The 20,530-nt window shown below is 42.1% G+C and overlaps 1 protein-coding gene and 1 long non-coding RNA gene across 5 annotated transcripts; one reads left to right on the forward strand and one right to left on the reverse strand.

Moving 5' to 3' along the window:
- Nucleotides 1-1,822: 1,822 nt before the first annotated feature.
- Nucleotides 1,823-7,405, reverse strand: LOC115140972 (uncharacterized). 4 transcript variants are annotated; one of them, XR_010458858.1, is made up of 7 exons: nt 6,187-6,703; nt 3,991-4,265; nt 3,754-3,870; nt 3,456-3,564; nt 3,257-3,362; nt 3,046-3,114; nt 1,823-2,864 (listed from the first exon to the last, which is right to left on the reverse strand). It is a non-coding gene; the product is annotated as an uncharacterized LOC115140972 (long non-coding RNA). The 4 variants fall into 4 exon arrangements; XR_010458856.1 differs by having other exon boundaries at nt 2,976-3,114; nt 6,187-6,696; XR_010458857.1 differs by lacking the exon at nt 6,187-6,703 and adding an exon at nt 6,944-7,405 and having other exon boundaries at nt 1,823-3,114.
- A 2,364-nt stretch (nt 7,406-9,769) lies between these two features.
- LOC115140965 (tetraspanin-31-like) lies at nt 9,770-19,339 on the forward strand. The gene is made up of 6 exons (XM_029679501.2): nt 9,770-9,965; nt 11,899-12,066; nt 12,312-12,392; nt 15,812-15,952; nt 16,282-16,392; nt 18,083-19,339. Exons 1-6 carry the CDS (start codon nt 9,903-9,905, stop codon nt 18,155-18,157), a joined length of 639 nt encoding a protein of 212 aa, XP_029535361.1. The 5' UTR covers nt 9,770-9,902; the 3' UTR covers nt 18,158-19,339.
- Nucleotides 19,340-20,530: the final 1,191 nt, after the last annotated feature.

The raw sequence follows: 20,530 nt of genomic DNA on the forward strand, positions 1-20,530 counted from the left end.
TACTCAAGCTAGGCCTTTTTGAAACATCGACATCTCCTGGCAGAATTTACCTGGCAGATTCAGAAGCTTGAAAACCCCATTTGATTTTTGCCCAAAATTTAGAAGAAAAAAAAGAAAAAACATAATTCATGATGGTTTTTATTTTACCTTTGTTCTTTTTGGAGTCAAATATAATAGTTTCAAACGGGTCTGTTAATTATTTTATTTCAGTTTACATTTTTTTTTTCATCTTTAGTTCAGTTTTAGTTTACTATAATAACCTTGGACCTGAAATGACACCGTAGAAGAAGACACCGTTAGAAACTGAATCTGCATCCTATGGGCACTCTATTGTTTACATAGTGCACTACTGTGGACCTAGACCCTGGTCAAAAGTGGTGCACTATAAAGGGAATAGGGTGCCATTTGGGACATTGGCCTACAAAAATACTAAAATGTGGGCTTTGGGGTGAATAATGTGGGTTCATTGATCACTCGACCTCTGCAATTAGCATTCCATCTCTAACTCGCAATCTGTTTGGTCTCAAGTTGATCACACATCATACAGATACTTTATTCGAGTCAGATAAAAGGCGAGTATGTATTTCTCTATGGATACTGGGTGTGAACAGGAGCTGAGGCAGTTACAAAACCATTTTGCGTGGAGGTCAGAGTGAGCTCTAATATAGGACTTCCACTTTCTCAGCTGAAGTGAGGAGACAATGGGATAAAAAGAGAATCAGAGTGTTCAGACAAGCCTTGGGTCGTTCGGTCTCTGAGTCAAAATAGAATCTCAGTGATGAAGTATAAATAGAGAGTCTGAAGCTGCACTTCGGTGAAAACAGTCTAGACATCACTTCAATTTCAACAGATATTGATCAAGTATAACACAACAACAAATCATGTCCCAGTGCCTCATATTTATAATATACATTATGTGCATCCATATAAGGGTATGAATATTGGATGTGCATTTTCACATATGAGCGCACACACACACACATTTTCTCATATCATAGAAGCTATTAAAAATGAAAATGCTATTACCAGTAAAAAGTGAGTACAGTGGCCTATTTTAAAGAGGTTGTACAGGGTAACTTCCTTCCCTTTCTGTAATTTAGGCTCAGGCCTACATATTATGGGAAGAGTGATGCTGCAACCTCTCTCTGCCATTTGTAAATAGGTTCTCAAACACTTACTTCATACTCAGTTATCATAAGTTCTCTGAAATTACACCACTTTCAATAGAAACTATGGAGGTTGTCGGTCATGTAAGGGACATGACAACCCTAGCTTTCGAGAACCCATGGGGCCTGTCATGCCAAATAGTGTCCCCTCTACGTCACATTGTTATTCGATAAAGTATTAGTGTCCGGTGTGACAACCTAATGATTCGAATTTTGGAGATCATTACAAACTAAATGTGATTTCCGAGACAATTTCGCTGTTTAAACAAGTTTGTTTAGCTAATAAAATGGAAACATTAATTTGAACTATTTGTGGGCACCTTGTTATCATTACAACATGAAATCCCTGTCTTAAACGTTGCTACGTTGCAGAAATGGCAAAGAAAACATAATCTGCTTGACACATTAAAGTTACATACATTACAGATCATGAAGTCAGCTAATTTCCACTCTATTCATATGCAAATCCCTTTGATTCATACACTGGCTTGTCTGGCTGTCATGTTTTTATCTTAAACTGCACTGAAATAATATAATTTCAGTAGTCCTCTATTTTTTCTATTATTAGTAGGTTCTAGGATACAACAATGAATAATGTGGAACAAATAAATACCATCAAAAGATACCTTACAACTTACAATAATGATGAAACTGAGTTTTTGGTAGTTATGTCATTAATTTATTTTCACATTTTTTGTACACTCACATGGCATTCATAGACTAAAATACTGAATTCTGGTGTGTGGAATTCTGCCTGTCACTTGTTCTCAACAGGCAGCCAGTCTCAGAAGGGGGACTTGAAGAGAGAGACAGCAAAGTCCAGGCACTGCTGCTCTCTTTGTTCTGAGTGTTTGCAGTGCTAGTGTTTTTAGTTCATCTGTGGATCTCACATATTATGTGCCTAGAATGATAAGAGCAAGAAAACTCTTAACAGACAACATGACAACAACAGTAGCTGTAGATGATGTAATGAAAAGTTGGAGGGTGGTTGGTAATGGAGGACATAAGGTGGATCCACGTCTGGGTGTTGGGCAGAACCCCTAGGTACTGGAGAACAGGAGCAGAGTTAAAATGAAAAAGGTAGGAGACAGAGAAGTAAACAAGCAAACACACAGGTTACACTTACTGTGAGAAAATTTGATGGATTTTACTGCAGTGTTACAACATAAATTAACAGCGGGCAATCATTTTTCCTGGTCAAAAACCTCCACACCTGTCACGAATCCCGCCGAAGACGGTGCCTCTTCCTGTTCGGGCGGTGCTCGGCGGTTGTCGTCGCCAGGCCTACTAGCTGCCAACGATCCCCTTTTCTGTTTCAGTTAGTTGTGTCTGATTAGTTGCACCTGTTTTGGGTTTAGGTTGTGATTGTGGGCTATTTAAACCCAGTAAGCCCGCTGGCTTTTGTGTGGGCTTGTTTCTCTGTTCGTTTTGTGGATGTGATATTTTCTGTATTTCTCCGGACTGTTTGTGTCCTGTTTTTGGGCCGGTCATTGTATGCGCCTGGTGTTTTGGCGTGACCTACTTTTCTCCGGAATAAATACAGTTGTCCTTTACCCTCTGCTCTCTGCGCCTGACTCCGCACCCACTACTCCTAGAAGTCGTAACAACATCCTTCTCAGTCTGTGCCTGAAGGTGGTACTCGAAGGTGTTCTAATCTGGATCGACAACTTCCACCACATCAGGTGGGGTTTCAGAGATCTGAAAGTAAGTTAAACAAAAATAGCAATAGACAAACAACACTAAAAGTCACTCACAAATTTGAAAGACTACAGTATATGCAATAATTCTATATACAATTGCATTGTTTACCTTCCTTAGACAACAGCTGCGGCTCCCATCTATACTTGGCCTGGATGCTGTTGTGTGCAAAGAGAATTACCTTCAGGTTGTTCTCCCAGCCTTCCTGGTATCAAGGGACTTGATGGTCTGGTTTGTCCATCCATCAAACCTGGTGGAGGGGGTAGAAAAGCGATATCTATTGACAACGTAAGATATTAAAATATGTCTGATTATGTACCATGGAATAACAAATTGTAAAAAACAAATAAAACAAACCATTGTTGACAGAATATAACATATTACATCCGTACCTTGTTCCAGCGTTCATGACCTCGGTCACTCAAGATGACCTCAGGAGAACCGTGGGTGCTGAAGATAGTCCACTATCGCCTTGGAGGTGGTATCGCTAGTCTCGTCCTTGATGGGTATCATACAAAACAAAAATCTATTTTTGGTTCCAAGCACCCTTTTTAATGGGTTACATTAGGGAATTTAGAGTTAAGCACATACTCTTCCTTTAATGGGCATTGCCTCCACCCACTTGGAAAGTGACCGGTCGCTGGAAGACACCAGCTGTTTCCATTCCTGGATTTTGTGAAGGGTCCAATGAGTTCCACCCCTAACATTTAAAAAGTGTTAGAGAGAAGATGACTTTATTCTTACCTGTATCTGTGTCATACAGTCTGCAGATTTTTGTATTTGTAAGGATACTGACACACACACTATAATATTGAACCATGCTGTGGTCAAAAAAAAGAAACCATTCCAAAACAACTTACCAGGGCAAAATTTGAATTGGGAGACTTACCGATCATGTGCCATGGTGAACCAATCATGTGCCATGGTGAAACAACTTTGATGGGCTTTATCTCCAGTGCCACAGTCTTCGCCCTCAAACTTCTGGCAGGCTAGACAGGGTACTGACCTTTAAGCAAAAAGTGACAAATGTAAACATTGTGTGCTCTCTGATATGACATTAATTGAAATCATAATCATTTCAGATATAATATAATGTGATTGATAAACAAAAGGTTATTTTACTTGCCCAGCTATCCACATCCTTGACAATTTCACGTCAGTAGAAGAGTAAAGTGGCTGTTCCACTGGATGTCATAAGGTGAAAGCACCAATTTGTAAGTCGCTCTGGATAAGAGCGTCTGCTAAATGACTTAAATGTAATGTAAAATGATTTTGGCATTCATGCGCTTCACTCCAAAAATGACCACATGCATCTCTGTCAGGATGGCCTCCTTCTCCTCCTTAGTAAAAATCAACCTTCTGTGTGGCTGGCCATCCTTCCCCGTAGGTAGATATGATTGCCTAACAAGTTGGAAGAGAAGAGTTGTTGAAATACTCAAGTCTAAGTATATTTGCACTACTGTCTTTCTCTCTCTGTTTCTCTCTCTCTCCATCTCTGTCTCCATCTGTCTTCCACTCTCTTCCTACCTCTCACTCCCTCTCTCACTTTCATCCGTTCTCTCTCATTTTCTTCCTCCCCCTCTCTGTCTGTCTAGTGAAGACACCAAGTTTAAACCTATCCATTTGATTGATCAGGTTTAACTTATAGCTAGACACCTCAATATGACATACATATAACTATATCAGTGGAGGCTGCTGAGGGGAGGATGGCTCATAATAATGTCTGGAATGGAAGTCAATTGAATGGCATCAACCACATGGAAACCACGTGTTTGGTACCATTCCATTTACTCCATTCCAGACATTATTATGAGCCATCCTTCACTCAGCAGCCTCCGCTGAACTATATGTATAGCTAACAACTACTATAGAAAATAGTTGTTGAAAAATGGTTATACATAGCTAAATATGTCCAGTTTTCTAATTGAAGTTAACTGCTTAACGTTATCCTGAATTTCTCTGAATGTTGCGCCTCTTGTCGACATCAGTGGTGTCTTCATAGTACTTCCTCGGGTTGGAAAGATAAAAGAAAATCTCCTCGAGGGATGCCATTGAAGTGCAAGCTACATACAAACAGAAAGCTGCAATAACAGTTATAGTAGCTTGCTTGCTATCTAGCTAGCTAACGTTAGCTTAGCTAAATAAAACTGTCTGGCTAGGCATGCTGAGGTATAGAAGTACAGTAGCTAGCAACGTCGATCTATAAAAACAACAAATTATGTATTCCTATTTGACAATATGTACAAATACATGGTAAAGAAAGTGTTCTCTTTCCAGTCCTCTGATGCAGCAGGTAGTCACCGTCAAATACACCATCCTTGGAGAGCAATTTTGAGGTAATAATTTTGCGCGGACTAAGCGAGCGTTTAAACGGTGAAATATAACTCGAACTGCCCGCATCCCCTACGAGGTCAAATAGAGCCAAGCAACCATCATAGCAACCAGCATAGCAACGGACGCTATGGTTCATTACGTATTCCGGTCAGAATTTTGCAAGTTCAAGCAACAGCCCTAGCAACAGAAGCTAGAATGTATCGAATCCTATTGTGACGTAAAGGGGGGCGCTATTTGGCATGACAGGCCCTCTTTTGGGTTCTCAGCTGAAAGTATGGACCACAGATGGTTCCAGGTGAATTACAATCCCCAGACTCTATTTGGAACTTAACTTTCATACCAGCGAGAACGAATCTTTCAAATACAAACGATACACTTACTGTATGCAGTTGAGCAAAGTTGCATCTGGCTATAACAGTCTCCTGCCGAGATATGACACATCTTCTCACCTTGTGCTGGCATTTCCATTTGACCATTCCATATTTCTGGTTGCAAACACGTGTTACTCAAAACACAGTCAGGTGCAACTTTGATAAACTGTTTACAGTAAGTGTATCTTCTGTGTTTATAATTCATATGAAAGTCAAGTTCCAAATGTTTCCAAAACTGTATCGCAAGGCATATTTTAGTTTAGATCTAGCATTTTGGCAGCGTCGGGCATTTCCCTCACAAGGCTAAAGGGGACGTCCAATGACCCAATGTAATACAATGGAATTGGAGTCATGATATTAGCTAGCTAGACACCACCCTGCACACAGTCTAAAAAGTCTGACAACCAATTATTGTGTAACTGAATCATTTGAGCAAGGCTAAAGGAACAGATGCAATGCCATATCAAGCTGCCAGCACGTTTAAATGGGTTAATTTTCGTTACAGGTAGGCTATAATTGAATGTCAATGTAAATGCACCCACGATTTTTGCGTGATAAAGTAGGTTGATGGGAGCCAATAGCATATGCCCTGGGGCTAGGCCTATTGCATTGCTTACCTTGGATGCTGTGAAGGTAAACTTTTAAACCAGAGCGAAGCTGTTGGTTGTCGACCCTCTCCAACTGATTTGTTGTTCTGTACAGTTTCATGCCGCCGTACCTCGGCCCGAATCATATTGCAAAGCGATAACTTGTTACTGCTGTTCATTTTGACACCTGTTTCCGGAGATGACAGGCGCGAGATTGTCATTCGTTATCCAATTGAGCGCGCTTCTCCAAACACTTCAAGCAAGGCTAATCGAACCTTTGCATTTAGCTTGAGAACGTCTGTCTGTAGCCTACATCATTAATACAAAAATACGTTATTAATTTCAGCAAATTTCCTGTTGCATGTTGAAATATCTCCGTTTGTGCCTTACAATGTCTACTTCCTTGTTTTAAAGCACCGCATTAATGGTGATGAGTTTTGTTTTGTCCTCGGAAAATATATGACACCATATGAAGAGATTGTGTGTGGCTTTGTTGCTATACATGTGAAGGTTATGGCATATCATATGATATGTTTCAAGTTTTAATGTCACGTGCACAAGTACAATGAAATGCCTTTCTTGCAAGCTCTAATACTAAAAATAACACAAGGTTGAACAAAAACACACGATAAATAAGATATAAGAAGAAGACGAGAAAGTAAGTAAGCATACTATATCCATGGTCAGTCAGTTCCAGTACCATATTTACAATGTCCAAATCAAAGAAAATTGTCACATGCTCCGAATACAACAGGTGTAGTAGACCTTACGTGAAATGCTTACTTACAAGCCCTTAACCAATGTTAGCAATTGGATATGTAGATGGGCGAGCCGGTCAAGGATCGATTCAGACTAAGTGGTAAATTTTATGACAAGTAAACAGTTTATTCAGAGTGAAAATATCTGGTACACGTAAATACGGCTCTTCCGTTAGTTCGTGTTGGAACAGCAGGCAGAGAGCGTAAACAGTCCGCACAGCTCTTATATACGTCACAGAAAGTAGGTTGACCCTAGGAAGATCGGATCTCCGGATTGGTTCAGCTGGTTGTAGTCTGTAGTCTTCCGCCATTGGCTCAGTTGTCTGTCCATCATCGTAGGATCTTCTTCGGGCACACAGTGTTCGGTTAAAATTAAAAGGAGATTGTGTGTAATGTGGGAGCTATCCTGTAGGGGACCCCACAGGCTTTACTGTGAGTTGTAGCCATGTAATTAGCAGTAAGTTAGTCACCTGCATACGAAATAGCAATTCCTTACACCAACAATGCAATTAAAAAAATTGAGTTATGAAAATATTTACAAAATAAGATGAAGTAAAAAATCTAATTAAAAGTAACCCCACTCACCACCTCGCTCAATTCTCGTTGCTGCGACTTGCTTGCTAGTTGAGATTTTACTAGTAATGTCAAGTCGGTTTGGCTATTTGTTTCAAGTGTATTAGTCTATAAATAAATCATTTTGCCAAAATTCGTCATCCCTCCCATGTCCTATTCGACTGTAGATGTTCTGAAATTTTACTCTCTCCTCTATGTTTAATATAACACACATACATTAATTATTAATTTAGGTTGCCTATAGAATGTATTTGACTCTGATATGTGCCACAGAAAGTATTTGACTCTAGTTACAAAATTAAGGAAATTAGAAGGGCGGGTGTTCGGCAACGCCATTGCGGACCCAAGGGGGAAAAGGTGTTGTCGTGCCCTCTTCACGACTGTCTTGGTGTGTTTGGACCATGATCGTTTGTTGGTGATGTGGACACCAAGGAACTTGAAACTCTCGACCCGCTCCACTACAGCCCTGTCGTTGTTAATGGGGGCCTGTTCAGCACTCTTTTTTTCTATAGTTCACGATCAGCTACTCTTGTCTTACCCACATTGAGGGAGAGGTTGTTGTCATGGCACCACACTGCCAGGTCTCTGACCTCGTCTCTATAGACTGTCTCATCATTGTCGGTGATCAGGCTTACAGCAAACTTAATGAGGTTGTTCGATTCGTGCTTGGTCACCCAGGCGTGGGTGAACAGGGAGTACAGGAGGGAACCAAGCACGCACCCCTGATGTGTTGTTGCATACCCTTACCACCTGGGGTGCCCCGTCATGAATTCCATGATCCAGTTGCAGAGGGAGGTGTTTAGTCCCAGGGTCCTTAGCTTATTGATCAGCTTTGTGGGCACTATGTTGTTGAACGCTGAGCTGTAGTCAATGAACAGCATTCTCACATAGGTGTTTGTTTTGTCCAGGTGGGAAAGGGCAGTGTGGAATGCGATTGAGATTGCGTCATCTGTGGATCTGTTGGGGCAGTATGTGAATTGGAGTGGGTCTAGGGTTTCCAGCATGATGGTGTTGATGTGAGCCATGACCAGCCTTTCAAAGCACTTCATGGCTACCGACGTGAGTGCTACGGGGCGGTAATGATTTAGGAAGGTTACCTTTGCTTTCTTGGGCACGGGGACTATGTTTGAAACATGCAGGTATTACAGACTCGATCAGGGAGAGGTTGAAAACGTCAGTGAAGACATTTGCCAGTTGGTCCGTGCATACTTTGAGCACACGTACTGGTAATCCGAATGGCCCCGTGGCTTTGACCTATTTAAAGGTCTTGCTCACATCAGCTACGGAGAGCGTGATCACACAGTCGTCCAGGAACAGCTGGTGCTCTCGTGCATGCTTCACTGTTGCTTGCCTCGAAGCGAGCATAAAAGGTTTGTCTGGTAGGCTCTCGTCACTGGGCAGCTCACGGCTGGGTTTCCCATTGTAGTCCATAATAGTTTGCAAGCCCTGCCACATCCGACGAGCGTCAGAGCCGGTGTAATAGGATTCAATCTTAGTCCTGTATTGACGCTTTGCCTGTTTGATGGTTCGTCTGAGGGCAATGTGCAGGGATACTGGAGTCAGTTATCGCATGGTTGACCTGTGTAAATCGACTCGAGCTTCGCAACAATATTAGCTGTCATAAGTGTAATAATTTACAATAATTCCAAATATGGTTAGGAAAAAAAGACGTTGCGCAGTGGTCTAAGGTAGCTGTAGCTGTGTTCGAGTCCAGACTCTGTCGCAGCCAGCCGCGCCCGGAAGACACATGGGGCAGCGCACAATTGGCCCAGCTAATCCGGGTTAAGGGAGGGTTTGGCCGGCAGGGATGTCCTTGTCCCATTGCGCACTAGCGACTCCTGTGGCGGGCCGGGCGCAGTGCACGCTGACATGGTTGCCAGGTGCACAGTGTTTCCTCCGACACATTGGTGCGACTGGCTTCCGGGTTAAGTGGGCATCGTGTCAAGAAGCAGTGCGGCTTGGTTGGGTTGTGTTTCGGGGGACGCATGGCTCTCGACCTTCGCCTTTCCCGAGTCCGTACGGGAGTTGCAGCAATGAGACAAGACTGTAACTACCAATTGGATACCACAAAATTGTGGAGAAAAAGTAAAAAGAAATGTAAAATACAAAAAAATATAATTATAAATCCCAAAGCATATGTGTTGACATATGTATGAGTATATTTGCAATATTTGATCATTTATTTGTAGTACATGGTCTCGACCATGATGATTGGTTGAAATATATAATCGTTGAAATATCTAAACCAATGACAGACAAGTGAGAGCATCTCTCACCACGCCCACTGATATTGACAGAGACAGGATAGAGGGTTGTACTGTTGAAAGAGTGAGCGGTGCTTCGGTTTCGTGAAAGTAGACAAAATAGTGGGAAATATTCTTTGTAGTTGGCAAAGTTAGATATAATATCTTCAAGATGGTTTGTGGGGGATTTACGTGTTCTAAAAATGCTCTTTGTTCTCTCAACGTGGTGTACATGGTAAGTGTCGCTAACTGGCTGTTGCTAATGTTTCCAGCTAACGTTAGCAGAAGAATGATGATGCTAACAGTGGTAGCAGCAGTACTAGCACAGAGCTAACTAGGATCAATGTCCACTATTGTTTCACTGAGATTTAGCTAGAAGCAAACAATGGACTCCAATTTACTGTCATCTGCAAATGGTGTCACTATCAACAAGTTAGCTACTAACATGTATCTATGATTTCTGAAGGAGTAACGTTAACCAGCTAACGCTAGCTAGCTAGCTAACATATGATTTCACAAGATATTGAAAATGATTACACAAGGATGTGTGGCGCTTACAACAGGCAGTAACGTGACAAATCATTTCTGACGATTGACTTGATTACCCGTTAGAGGTTGAATTGTATGTGTGTCGGGTATAAACATGATGGAAGGGTAGCTAGCTACTGTACGCTAATTAACATTTGATTGTATTTGTACCCATTCTAGCTAACTCTATACTTTACGTTTGTCAGATGACATAGCTGATTCTGTTGACAAGTGACGGGTAACTAGCTATGTCACAGATCTCGTGATAGTACACATAGACAACAGCATTATCTCTGTAATGTCAACCACAGCCATAACTAGAAATTATCTGTATGTACGAGTCATTTGAGGGTTGAAACTCCAGTCATCATACATAGCTAACTGTTATTGTGCCCTTTTAATGACCATAACCATAATAATAAGTGTCATTGCATTGCTACTGCACAGGGAACACATTGATATAAGATTAATGATATTGCTGCACATCTTGACAAGTGTTCAATCAGATCTCCTGTGTTGGAAAATCTAAATGGTTTACATAGTCAATTTACACATAGCACTGACACTTACCGTACCTCACCAGACATGCCACCAGGGATATTTTCAAAGGCCACAGGTCCAGAACAAATTCAAATAAACATACAATATTATACAGAGCCAAGATTGCATGGAACTTCCTTCCATCTCATATACCGCAAGTGAACAGCAAACCTGGTTTCAAAAACCAAATAAAGCAACACCTCACAATGCTTCTCCTCCATGTGACATACCTTTTGTGTGTTTGTACTGACATGTATGTGTAACTGATAGATGCACATGGAAACTATGTTAATGTTTTTAAATGTATGTAAATTGTAAAGTATTTTGTCTGTAATGTCTTTTTCATCATGCGTCAATCCCTAGTAAGGCTAGCTTTCGCCATTGGTATCAGCTAATTGGGATCCTAATAACATTAACAACAAAATCTCATGTATCAAATCTGTTGCATACGACTTGACACAATTAGATCATAGACATGTGAAGGTCTTGTGGAAAAAATAAATGTTAGCCAAGCACACATTCACAATAAGGTCTTGTCTCGTACCTAGAAGGTATATACCCCCTGACTGTTGGGGACAACCATTTTAAAATAGCAACCAATAGTCTCTGTGTTCAAGGTACATAATTAGATTAGCTAGGCCAATTTTCTTTTTTTTCTGGTATAGCCAGGTTGTCACTAATAAAGGTTTACTTCATAGACACCAAGATGGACAAAAGTGTGTGTGAGTAAAGGGCAATAGTCAGTGTCTGCTTCTTTGCCCATGTCTGTGTGTATTAGGGATTCATATTTTCCCAAAAATCAACCAAATTACAATACCGGGAATAATTCATATTTATCCTATGGGTCCTGGGAAATACTGAAAATATTATAAGTGCCCATTTTAAAGCGTTTAAAAGCAAGATATGGTCACTATGCCAGGGTTCTCCTCAAATAATGGGTGCTGCACTGCCTTGTCGGCTTGGCTGCACCACTATGTAAAGATTGTAAGTGTTCCCGGGACAGTCCCGGGATCCCGGTTACTCATGTTATTCTCTACTGTGTAATGTGTCAGTGTTTGTCTCATTCTCCCCTCACTTAGTTTCTCTCTCTTTAACCCCAGTTGGTTGGTCTGTTGCTGATTGGCGTTGCAGCGTGGGGGAAAGGCTTCGGCATCGTGTCCAGCATCCACATCATCGGCGGGGTCATCGCTGTGGGCGTCTTCTTACTGCTTATCTCCATCGTGGGTCTCATTGGAGCCCTCAACCACCACCAAGTCATGCTCTTCTTTGTATCCTTTATATAAAGGGCGTATACAAAAACAATACAATTAAGGAGATCTTCACTGTCGGCCCTATTCATACCAGTATGGGCAGGCAGAGTTGGTCTATAATGTTCCAACAGTCTTTGGAATGGGTCACTGTGCGAGTTTCGTTTTACTTGACTGAATATGGGTCAGTAGTAAAAATGTATTCTCTCAGTCTGTGTGTGCAGCCTTTGAATGTTGGTCTGGTTCCTTGACTGCTCCTCTCTCAGTACATGGTCATTCTGTTCCTGGTGTTTCTTTTCCAGTTTGGTGTGTCCTGCTCCTGCCTGGCTATTAACAAGGGACAGCAGGTAGGTATGTGTGTGCGTGCGCAATCGTTTGACCTCTTCCAGCTCCTGTTTTCTATCTTATGTCCCATCGCTCTCTGTCTTTCTTATTGCACACTGCTCTCTATATATGGACGTGTGGTTGTCCCTTGCCTACTTCCGGCGCGTTCCTAGGAAACTATGTCGTTTTTTTTATGTGTTATTTCTTACATTTGTTACCCCAGGTAATCTTAGGTTTTATTACATACAGTCGGGTGGAACAATTGGATATACGTCAACTCACCAACATTACGACCAGGAATAAGACTTTCCCGAAGCGGATCCTCTGTTTGGCCTACCACCCAGGACAATGGATCGGATCCCAGCCGGCGACCCAAGACAACGGCGCCGTAGGAGGGGCAGACGGAGCGGTCTTCTGGTCAGGCTCCGTATACGGGCACATCACGCACCGCTCCCGAGCATACTACTCGCCAATGTCCAGTCTCTTGACAACAAGGTAGACGAAATCCGAGCCAGGGTAGCATTCCAGAGAGACATCCGAGACTGTAACATTCTTTGTTTCACGGAAACATGGCTCACTCGAGACACTCTGAGTCAGTACAGCCATCTGGTTTCTTCACGCATCGCGTATCTCTCTGGTAAGAAGAAGGGCGGGGGTGTATGCCTAATGATTAACGAGACGTGGTGTGATCATAACAACATACAGGAACTCAAGTCCTTTTGTTCACCTGACTTAGAATTCCTCACAATCAAATGCAGACCGCATTATCTACCAAGAGAATTCTCTTCGATCATAATCACAGTCGTGTATATCCCCCCCAAGCAGACACATCGGCGGCCCTGAAAGAACTTCATATGGACTCTATGTAAACTGGAAACCACATATCCTGAGGCTGCATTTATTGTAGCCGGGGATTTTAACAAGGCTAATCTGAAAACAAGGCTCCCCAAATTCTATCATTGTGCTACCAGGGCTGGCAAAACCCTAGACCACAGTTATTCTAACTTCCGTGACGCATATAAGGCCCTCCCCCGCCCTCCCGTTGGAAAAGCTGACCACGACTCCATTTTGTTGCTCCCAGCCTATAGACAGAAACTAAAACATCAGTGATGTTGTACCCACAGCGTCTATTAAAACATTCCCAAACTAGAAACCGTGGATTGAACTGAACGCGCGAACCACTGCTTTTAATCGAGGAAAGGTGACCGGAATCATGACCGAATACAAACAGTGTAGCTATTCCCTCCGCAAGGCAATCAAACAAGCTAAGCGTCAGTACAGAGACAAAGTGGAGTCGCAACAGCTCAGACACGAGAGGTATGTGGCAGGGTCGACAATCAATAACGGACTACAAAAGAAAAACCAGTCCCGTCGCGGATCACGATGCCTTGCTCCCAGACAGACTAAACAACCTTTTTTCTCGCTTTGAGGACAACGCAGTGCCCCTGACACGGCCCGCTACCAAAACCTGCGGGCTCTCCTTCACTGTAGCCAACGTGAGTAAAACATTTAAACGTCTTGACCCTCGCAAGGCTGCAGGTCTAGACGGCATCCCCGGCCGCGTCCTCAGAGCATGCGCAGAACAGCTGGCTGGTGTGTTTACAGACATATTCAATCAATCCTTATCCCAGTCTGCTGTCCCCACATGCTTCAAGAGGGCCACCATTGTTCCTGTTCCCAAGAAAGCTAAGGTAACTGAGCTAAATGACTACCGTCCTGTAGCACTCACTTCCGTCATCATGAAGTGCTTTGAGAGACTAGTCAAGGACCATATCACCCCCACCCTACCTGACACCCTAGACCCACTCCAATTTGCTTACCGCCCCAATAGGTCCACAGATGACGCAATCGCCATCACACTGCACAATGCCCTAACCCATCTGGACAAGAGGAATACCTATGTAAGAATGCTGTTCATCGATTACAGCTCAGCATTTAACACCATAGTACCCTCCAAAGTCGTCATTTAGCTTGAGACCCTGGATCTCAACCCCGCCCTGTGCAATTGGGTCCTGGACTTCCTGACGGGCCGCCCCCAGATGATAAGGACAGGTAACATCTCCACCCCGCTGATCCTCAACACTGGGTCCCCACAAGGGTGCGTTCTCGGCCCTCTCCTGTACTCCCTGTTCACCCACGACTGCGTGGCCATGCACGCCTCCAACTCAATCATCAAGGTTGCAGATGACACTACAGTGGTAGGCTTGATTACCAACAACGACGAGACGACCTACAGGGAGGAGGTGAGGGCCCTCGGAGTGTGGTGTCAGGAATGTAACCTCTCACTCAATGTCAACAAAACAAAGGAGATGATCATGGACTTCAGGAAACAGCAGAGGGAGCAGCCCCCTATCTACATTGATGGGACAGTAGTGGAGAGGCTGGAGAGTTTTAAGTTCTTCGGCGTACACATTACGGACAAACTGAAATGGTCCACCCACACAGACAGCGTGGTGAAGAAGGCGCAGCAGCGCCTTTTCAACCTCAGCAGGCTGAAGAAATTGGGCTTGTCACCAAAAACACTCACAAACTTTTACAGATGCACAATCGAGAGCATCCTGTCGGGCAATATCACTGCCTGGTACGGCAGCTGCTCCGCCCACAACCGTAAGGCTCTCCAGAGGGTAGTGAGGTCTGCACAATGCATCACGTGGAGCAAACTACCTGCCCTCCAGGACACCTACACCACCCGATGTCACAGGAAGGCCAAAAAGATCATCAAGGACAACAACCACCCGAGCCACTTCCTGTTTACCCTGCTATCATCCAGAAGGCGTGGTCTGTACAGGTGCATCAAAGCGGGGACCGAGAGACTGAAAACAGCTTCTATCTCAAGGCCAACAGACTGTTAAACAGCCATCACTAACATTGAGTGGCTTCTGCCAACATACTGACTCAACTCCAGCCACTTTAATAATGGAAAAATGTATGTAATCAATTTATCACTAGCCACTTTATATTATGTTTACATACCCCACATTACTCATCTCATGTGTATATACTGTACGCTAAACCATCTACTGCATCTTGCCATCTTGATGTAATGTATCACTAGCCACTTTAAACAATGCCACTTCATATAATGTTTTCATACATTACTCATCTCATATGTATATACTGTACTCTATACCATCTACTACATCTTGCCTATGCCGTTCGGCCATCACTCATTTATATATTTTTATGTACATATTCGTATTAATTCCTTTACACTTGTGTGTGTATAAGGTAGTTGTTGTGAAATTGTTAAGTTATATTACTTGTTAGATATTACTGTACGGTCGGAACTAGAAGCACAAGCGTTTCACTACACTTGCATTAACATCTGCTAACCATGTGTATGTGACAAATAAATTTGATTTGCCTTGTGTGTTGCAGTCATTGCCATTCCGCAGCACTCCTGTCACTGTCCTCACCTGTGTGTGTTTGGTCTCCAACCCAGGTGAAGCTGTTGAGTGCTACCTGGGCATTGATGAGCAACGACACACGGCTGGGCGTGGAGAACAAGTTGAACTGCTGTGGGCTGCTGAACAACAACCAGAGCAAAGAGCAGTTCAACGAGGACGTGACACTCTGCAATGCGGTGAGGGAGACACACCAGTTTGCTCTCTGTGCTCAGCCTTTGAGGCCTTTCTCTCTGGATGTGGTTCTCTACATGTGGTTTAAGCCACTCTGGTTACTCTCTGCCCTCAACAGCTTTCCCAACCTGTCTTAACCATTACAGATCAAAAACAAAACCAGCACTGGACTTCCTATTATAGGTAGAAAGAAAGAAAAAAAACAGGATCGCAGTAGACCGTAATCTTATGGTCGGCCTTTTACTCTTTATGCAGATGCAGTCGTATGTTTGGACTTCCTCTCTTTATGTGATTGTTGTCTCTTTGAAGACTTTCTCGCTCCCTCTCTGTGTAGCCCTGTAAACATGGCGGGTTCTGTTTCACCTGTGGGGACTTGATGCTGAAGCACGCTGCAGAGGCTCTGAAAATCCTGGGTGCAGTAGGACTCTTCTTCAGCTTCACAGAGGTCAGGAAACTGCTCCTGACTATACATATAAGAGCTCAAATACACGCATCACAACACTCACACTCATCCCTAAATGCACAAAGGGGGGAATTCCGACCTGAGTTAAGCACGTAAATGGTTTGTAATACTCTTTTTTTATGCACTTTTCTCTCCATGCGTATTCTGACCTTGAACTTAAGCACGAGAATATCATACTATTCACCGGCTATTCGTTTGGGTGGAGATTTAAGAAATGACGATGTCACACCGAATTCTGACCTTGACTTAATTCCCCTCATAATTCCACCACCTTTACGCGCGATTAATAAGGTTGAGCAACAACATCTTTATTTTTTCCCGGAAGAACTAAAACCATTCTCCATGCACTGTAATTTACAAATTGACAAGAGATTGATAAAAGCTAGGTAAATGAGTAAGCCATTTGGATAAGGGGATTGTAAATATAAATTACAATTGTTTGAGATCTATTTTATCTTATGATCACTGGAGACAAATGTGAAACCAGATATATGGCAGCAAACTGAATCATATCAACATGTTACCTTTTCCACAGTGAAGTTATGAAATGTTGGTTTTATACAGTAACTTGGGATGAAATTTGGAGGCTCAAGCAAAAGGCTTCTGCCATGCACAAATGACAGTATAGCGCCAAACCTATAGAGTTGATTTATGATTTCTACAATGTTTTAATTATAAGGCCAGACTTTTCAGAATGATTTTTTATGTTATTATTATTATAATATGTATTTTTTTGTATCGTGTTAGCCACTTTCAGTAGCCACCATCAGTTATACACACATTTTATAATTGTCACTGACTTTAGTGTTGGATTCCTTACATAATTCCATTACATTGTTAGTTTGTTCATGAGGATCACTAGCATTAGTGGATCATATTAGGCTACCGTATTACAAGTTGTGCAATAATTTGGGACATGTAGTCTATTTGAGTCATTATGGAACTCAGACCACACGTAGCAGGTTAAACCTGGAGCCCTGTTCACAATGACTGGATTTTGTCACCACAGTTGCATGATTATTAGGGTAGATTTATAGGACTACTGTTCAACCCCTATTGTACACTTTACTCACCTTCCAATATTTCATGGATCGAACGATTGAATATGTCAACTTTCAGGATGAATCAAACCACTATATTTGATTCACAAATGTATTTTGTATGTAAAGGCTCTCTAAACCAGCTTTTTATTATTCATAAATACTATCCTAACGCTAAATTGTATAGAAGATCAGAGCTTCTTTTTTTTTTTTTAATTGGTGCTGAAAAGGAGGCGCGTGTATATTTACATGGCTTTTTTCATTGAGCCCTAATATTCTGAATTGTTCTCTCCATTTATTTTAGTGAATCTGTCAAATTCTAATTAAAGGTAATCCATATTTAAAGGAATGGCTTTAGATAAATGTCCTGCAAACTCCACGGGGAAATCTGTTGGCCAGCAAGTGGGAGGGTTTTCAGCAGTTTAATTAAATATATTCAGCAGGCGCAAGGGCCCACGCCTGTAAAGCCCATTACACAGCTGCATAAGGTAAATCTGAATACAAACTACGGAGAAGTGTGTAAGAAAGACGTACATTTCCTTGGTCTGAATCGGGGCACCATACAGTATAGGTGAACACTATCACCATATACAGACACAGACACACTTCTCATGAATGTTGTTCTGTTTCAGATCTTGGGTGTGTGGCTGGCTGCACGTTACAGGAACCAGAAGGCTTCAAGAGCCAACCCCAGTGCATTCCTATAAGAGCAGAGCGTGAAGAGGTCCACAAGTTACGCACCATGATATAGATATACACCAGGGTACCAAACATACACACACACACAAAATACAACATTGGAGATACACAGATGTGCCAATATGAAAAGAACAACACACACTTGCAGCCTGATGCCAATTGACAACCCACTAAGTACCTTCTGGTTCTCACATGTGCATACACGCACTGGGGAAGAAAAGGCCATGTTGGTCTGTACAGTTTCTTCTCATGTATGATAGGATTGTTCAACAGCTTTTTTTTGTATAACTTGTGTATGTCAGTGTTTCTCAACCTCTGGTCTGTGGACCTCTTTGGGATAATGGGGACCACTCACTCAGATGCTAATACTTATTTACTTGGTTCTTAATTAGAAGTTTTAAACAACACAGTTCTCCAGAGGTATATCTGGTTCATGTTCATTAGGCACCAAACAGAAGAACATGTACAGAAACAAGGAGGGACCTGCACTTTTCCAATAAGAAAGTTTTTATTTTCCTTTCTACGTTTTGCTACGGTGTGCTCTAATGAATATGAGCCTGTGCTCACTAGTCCCTGGGACCAAACCCATTCAGAGACCCCTCTCCCTGTCTGTCCATGATGTGGTTAGACTACACAGATGCAGCACCCTGTGCACCAACTACCAGCATAGCACTGTGTGTGATGGCATACACAGAATTGTTCTTATTTTAACCAAGAAAAATCATTTATAATTTAAGGGTTTTATCTATGCCACAAAATGTTGTAATTGTGACAATTTTACATAGGCTTCTGTTCATTTTTAACAAGATGTCCTTGTGTGCGGTGTGGCCATCAATATGTCTTGACAAAGAAAGAGGTGCCATATAGATAATGTCATGTTAGTGCCTCGGGTGGGAATTAGATTTTGTGCCAAACTATTGATTAAGAGGGGGATACTGAATTGGATAGTCTATAGCGACATTTCTCTTCCTTTGGAGCTAAAACATAACACTTTAATGGAGTTAAGAATGATGAGACAGTTCAGACAAAATGTGGGTGTAATTCAGTTAACCCCCCCCCATCCATTCACAATGACGGCCTGGGAACCCACTGTTCCCAAGCCGTCGTTGAAAATAAGAATGTGTTCTTAACTGACTTGCCTGGTTAAATAAAGGTAAAAAAATAAAATAAATAAATAGCACTTTATTCAACACATGCATTTGCTCCTGTATAATATTACATTTGTTTTGTTTGTGGTACTATGGACATGAGGGCTTGTGACACTGAGTAAAAGTTGTCATTAAACAATTCATGTGGAGATGCTATGGGAAATGCAACATGTTTTTCTCACATCTCTCCTTGGCCTGTCCTGATATGCACCACCATCACCTCAATTGTCTCTAGACAGAGCTAGGATATTTTAACATATTTAATGAACAAAACATGTTTGCCACTGTTGATAGTTGTCACACAATCCTTTGTAAAATAAGTGCAGCCCGTTTCAAAAGTTGAGACAAACTGTAGTCTGGAGAATGTAACACTTTGATTAGGAATATACAATGAAGGGAAAATGTAGAACTACAGCACAAAGCAATGGGCGGCACAGTTTTTGGATGATCTAGCTTAAGTGGTGTTCCACTACCTGTCTTCATATATTGACACTGAACCATTTCAACCATCTGATCCTTTTCTGTGCATATTTGTTTCCACTTGATCTATTTTGTAATTAACCTGAAAGTGTTTTCCTAGTGGCACTTTGCCTGATTTTATTTGCCTGTCATTGGAGGAAATCATTTTCTATGGCCTAATTGTTGCGATCTTGGAGGAAGTTTAAAACTAGGGATGTGCCTGTAGCTTTTAACCACCTGCCTAAATACTTAGCATACCAGTGACTGTTCACAATTGTCAATTTGCAGCGTCTTAAAACTGAAGAATGAGTTTTATTGAGGAATGAGTTTTATTGCCCTTAATGGTAACCCTGCTAAAAGCCTTTGGTTGCACAGTGCCTCTGCACAGCAATGGGTCGTCAGAGTTAGTATGTTAGTGATGTGGCACTTCCAAAGGCTGTGAAACTGCCACTATACGTCCTGACTCAAGGTTTTGAACCACCTAAAGTTTGTTCATGATTGACAGAATGACTCATGCTCACCCTCAGTGTTGACTTCCTGTTCTAGATTATGACAATGACTCAGCTTCCTGTTGCTTTTCACCCAAATGGCACCCTATTCCCTATATAGTGGACTGCTTTCAAGTAGTGCACTATATACGGAACAGGATGCCATTTGGGACTCAAACGTTCCTACTGTGGACTTGATTGCCTGCTTAACCTTAAGGTTTCTTTTTTGTGCAACACGTTTTTCCTATTAAATGTCATGATTCAGGAGCCTGGCTTGTTCAGTCAT

This window comes from Oncorhynchus nerka, linkage group LG2, assembly GCF_034236695.1.
Source record: "Oncorhynchus nerka isolate Pitt River linkage group LG2, Oner_Uvic_2.0, whole genome shotgun sequence".
Classification (NCBI taxonomy): Eukaryota; Metazoa; Chordata; class Actinopteri; order Salmoniformes; family Salmonidae; genus Oncorhynchus; species Oncorhynchus nerka.

Excerpts from the sequence above, each read along its gene's own strand:
- LOC115140965 (XM_029679501.2), top strand. The coding sequence starts at position 9,903 with ATGGTTTGTGGGGGATTTACGTGTTCTAAAAATGCTCTTTGTTCTCTC. Across the intron at positions 15,953-16,281 it reads ACGTGACACTCTGCAATGCG|CCCTGTAAACATGGCGGGTT; the intron begins GTGAGGGAGACA and ends CTCTCTGTGTAG. Across the intron at positions 16,393-18,082 it reads TCTTCTTCAGCTTCACAGAG|ATCTTGGGTGTGTGGCTGGC; the intron begins GTCAGGAAACTG and ends GTTCTGTTTCAG.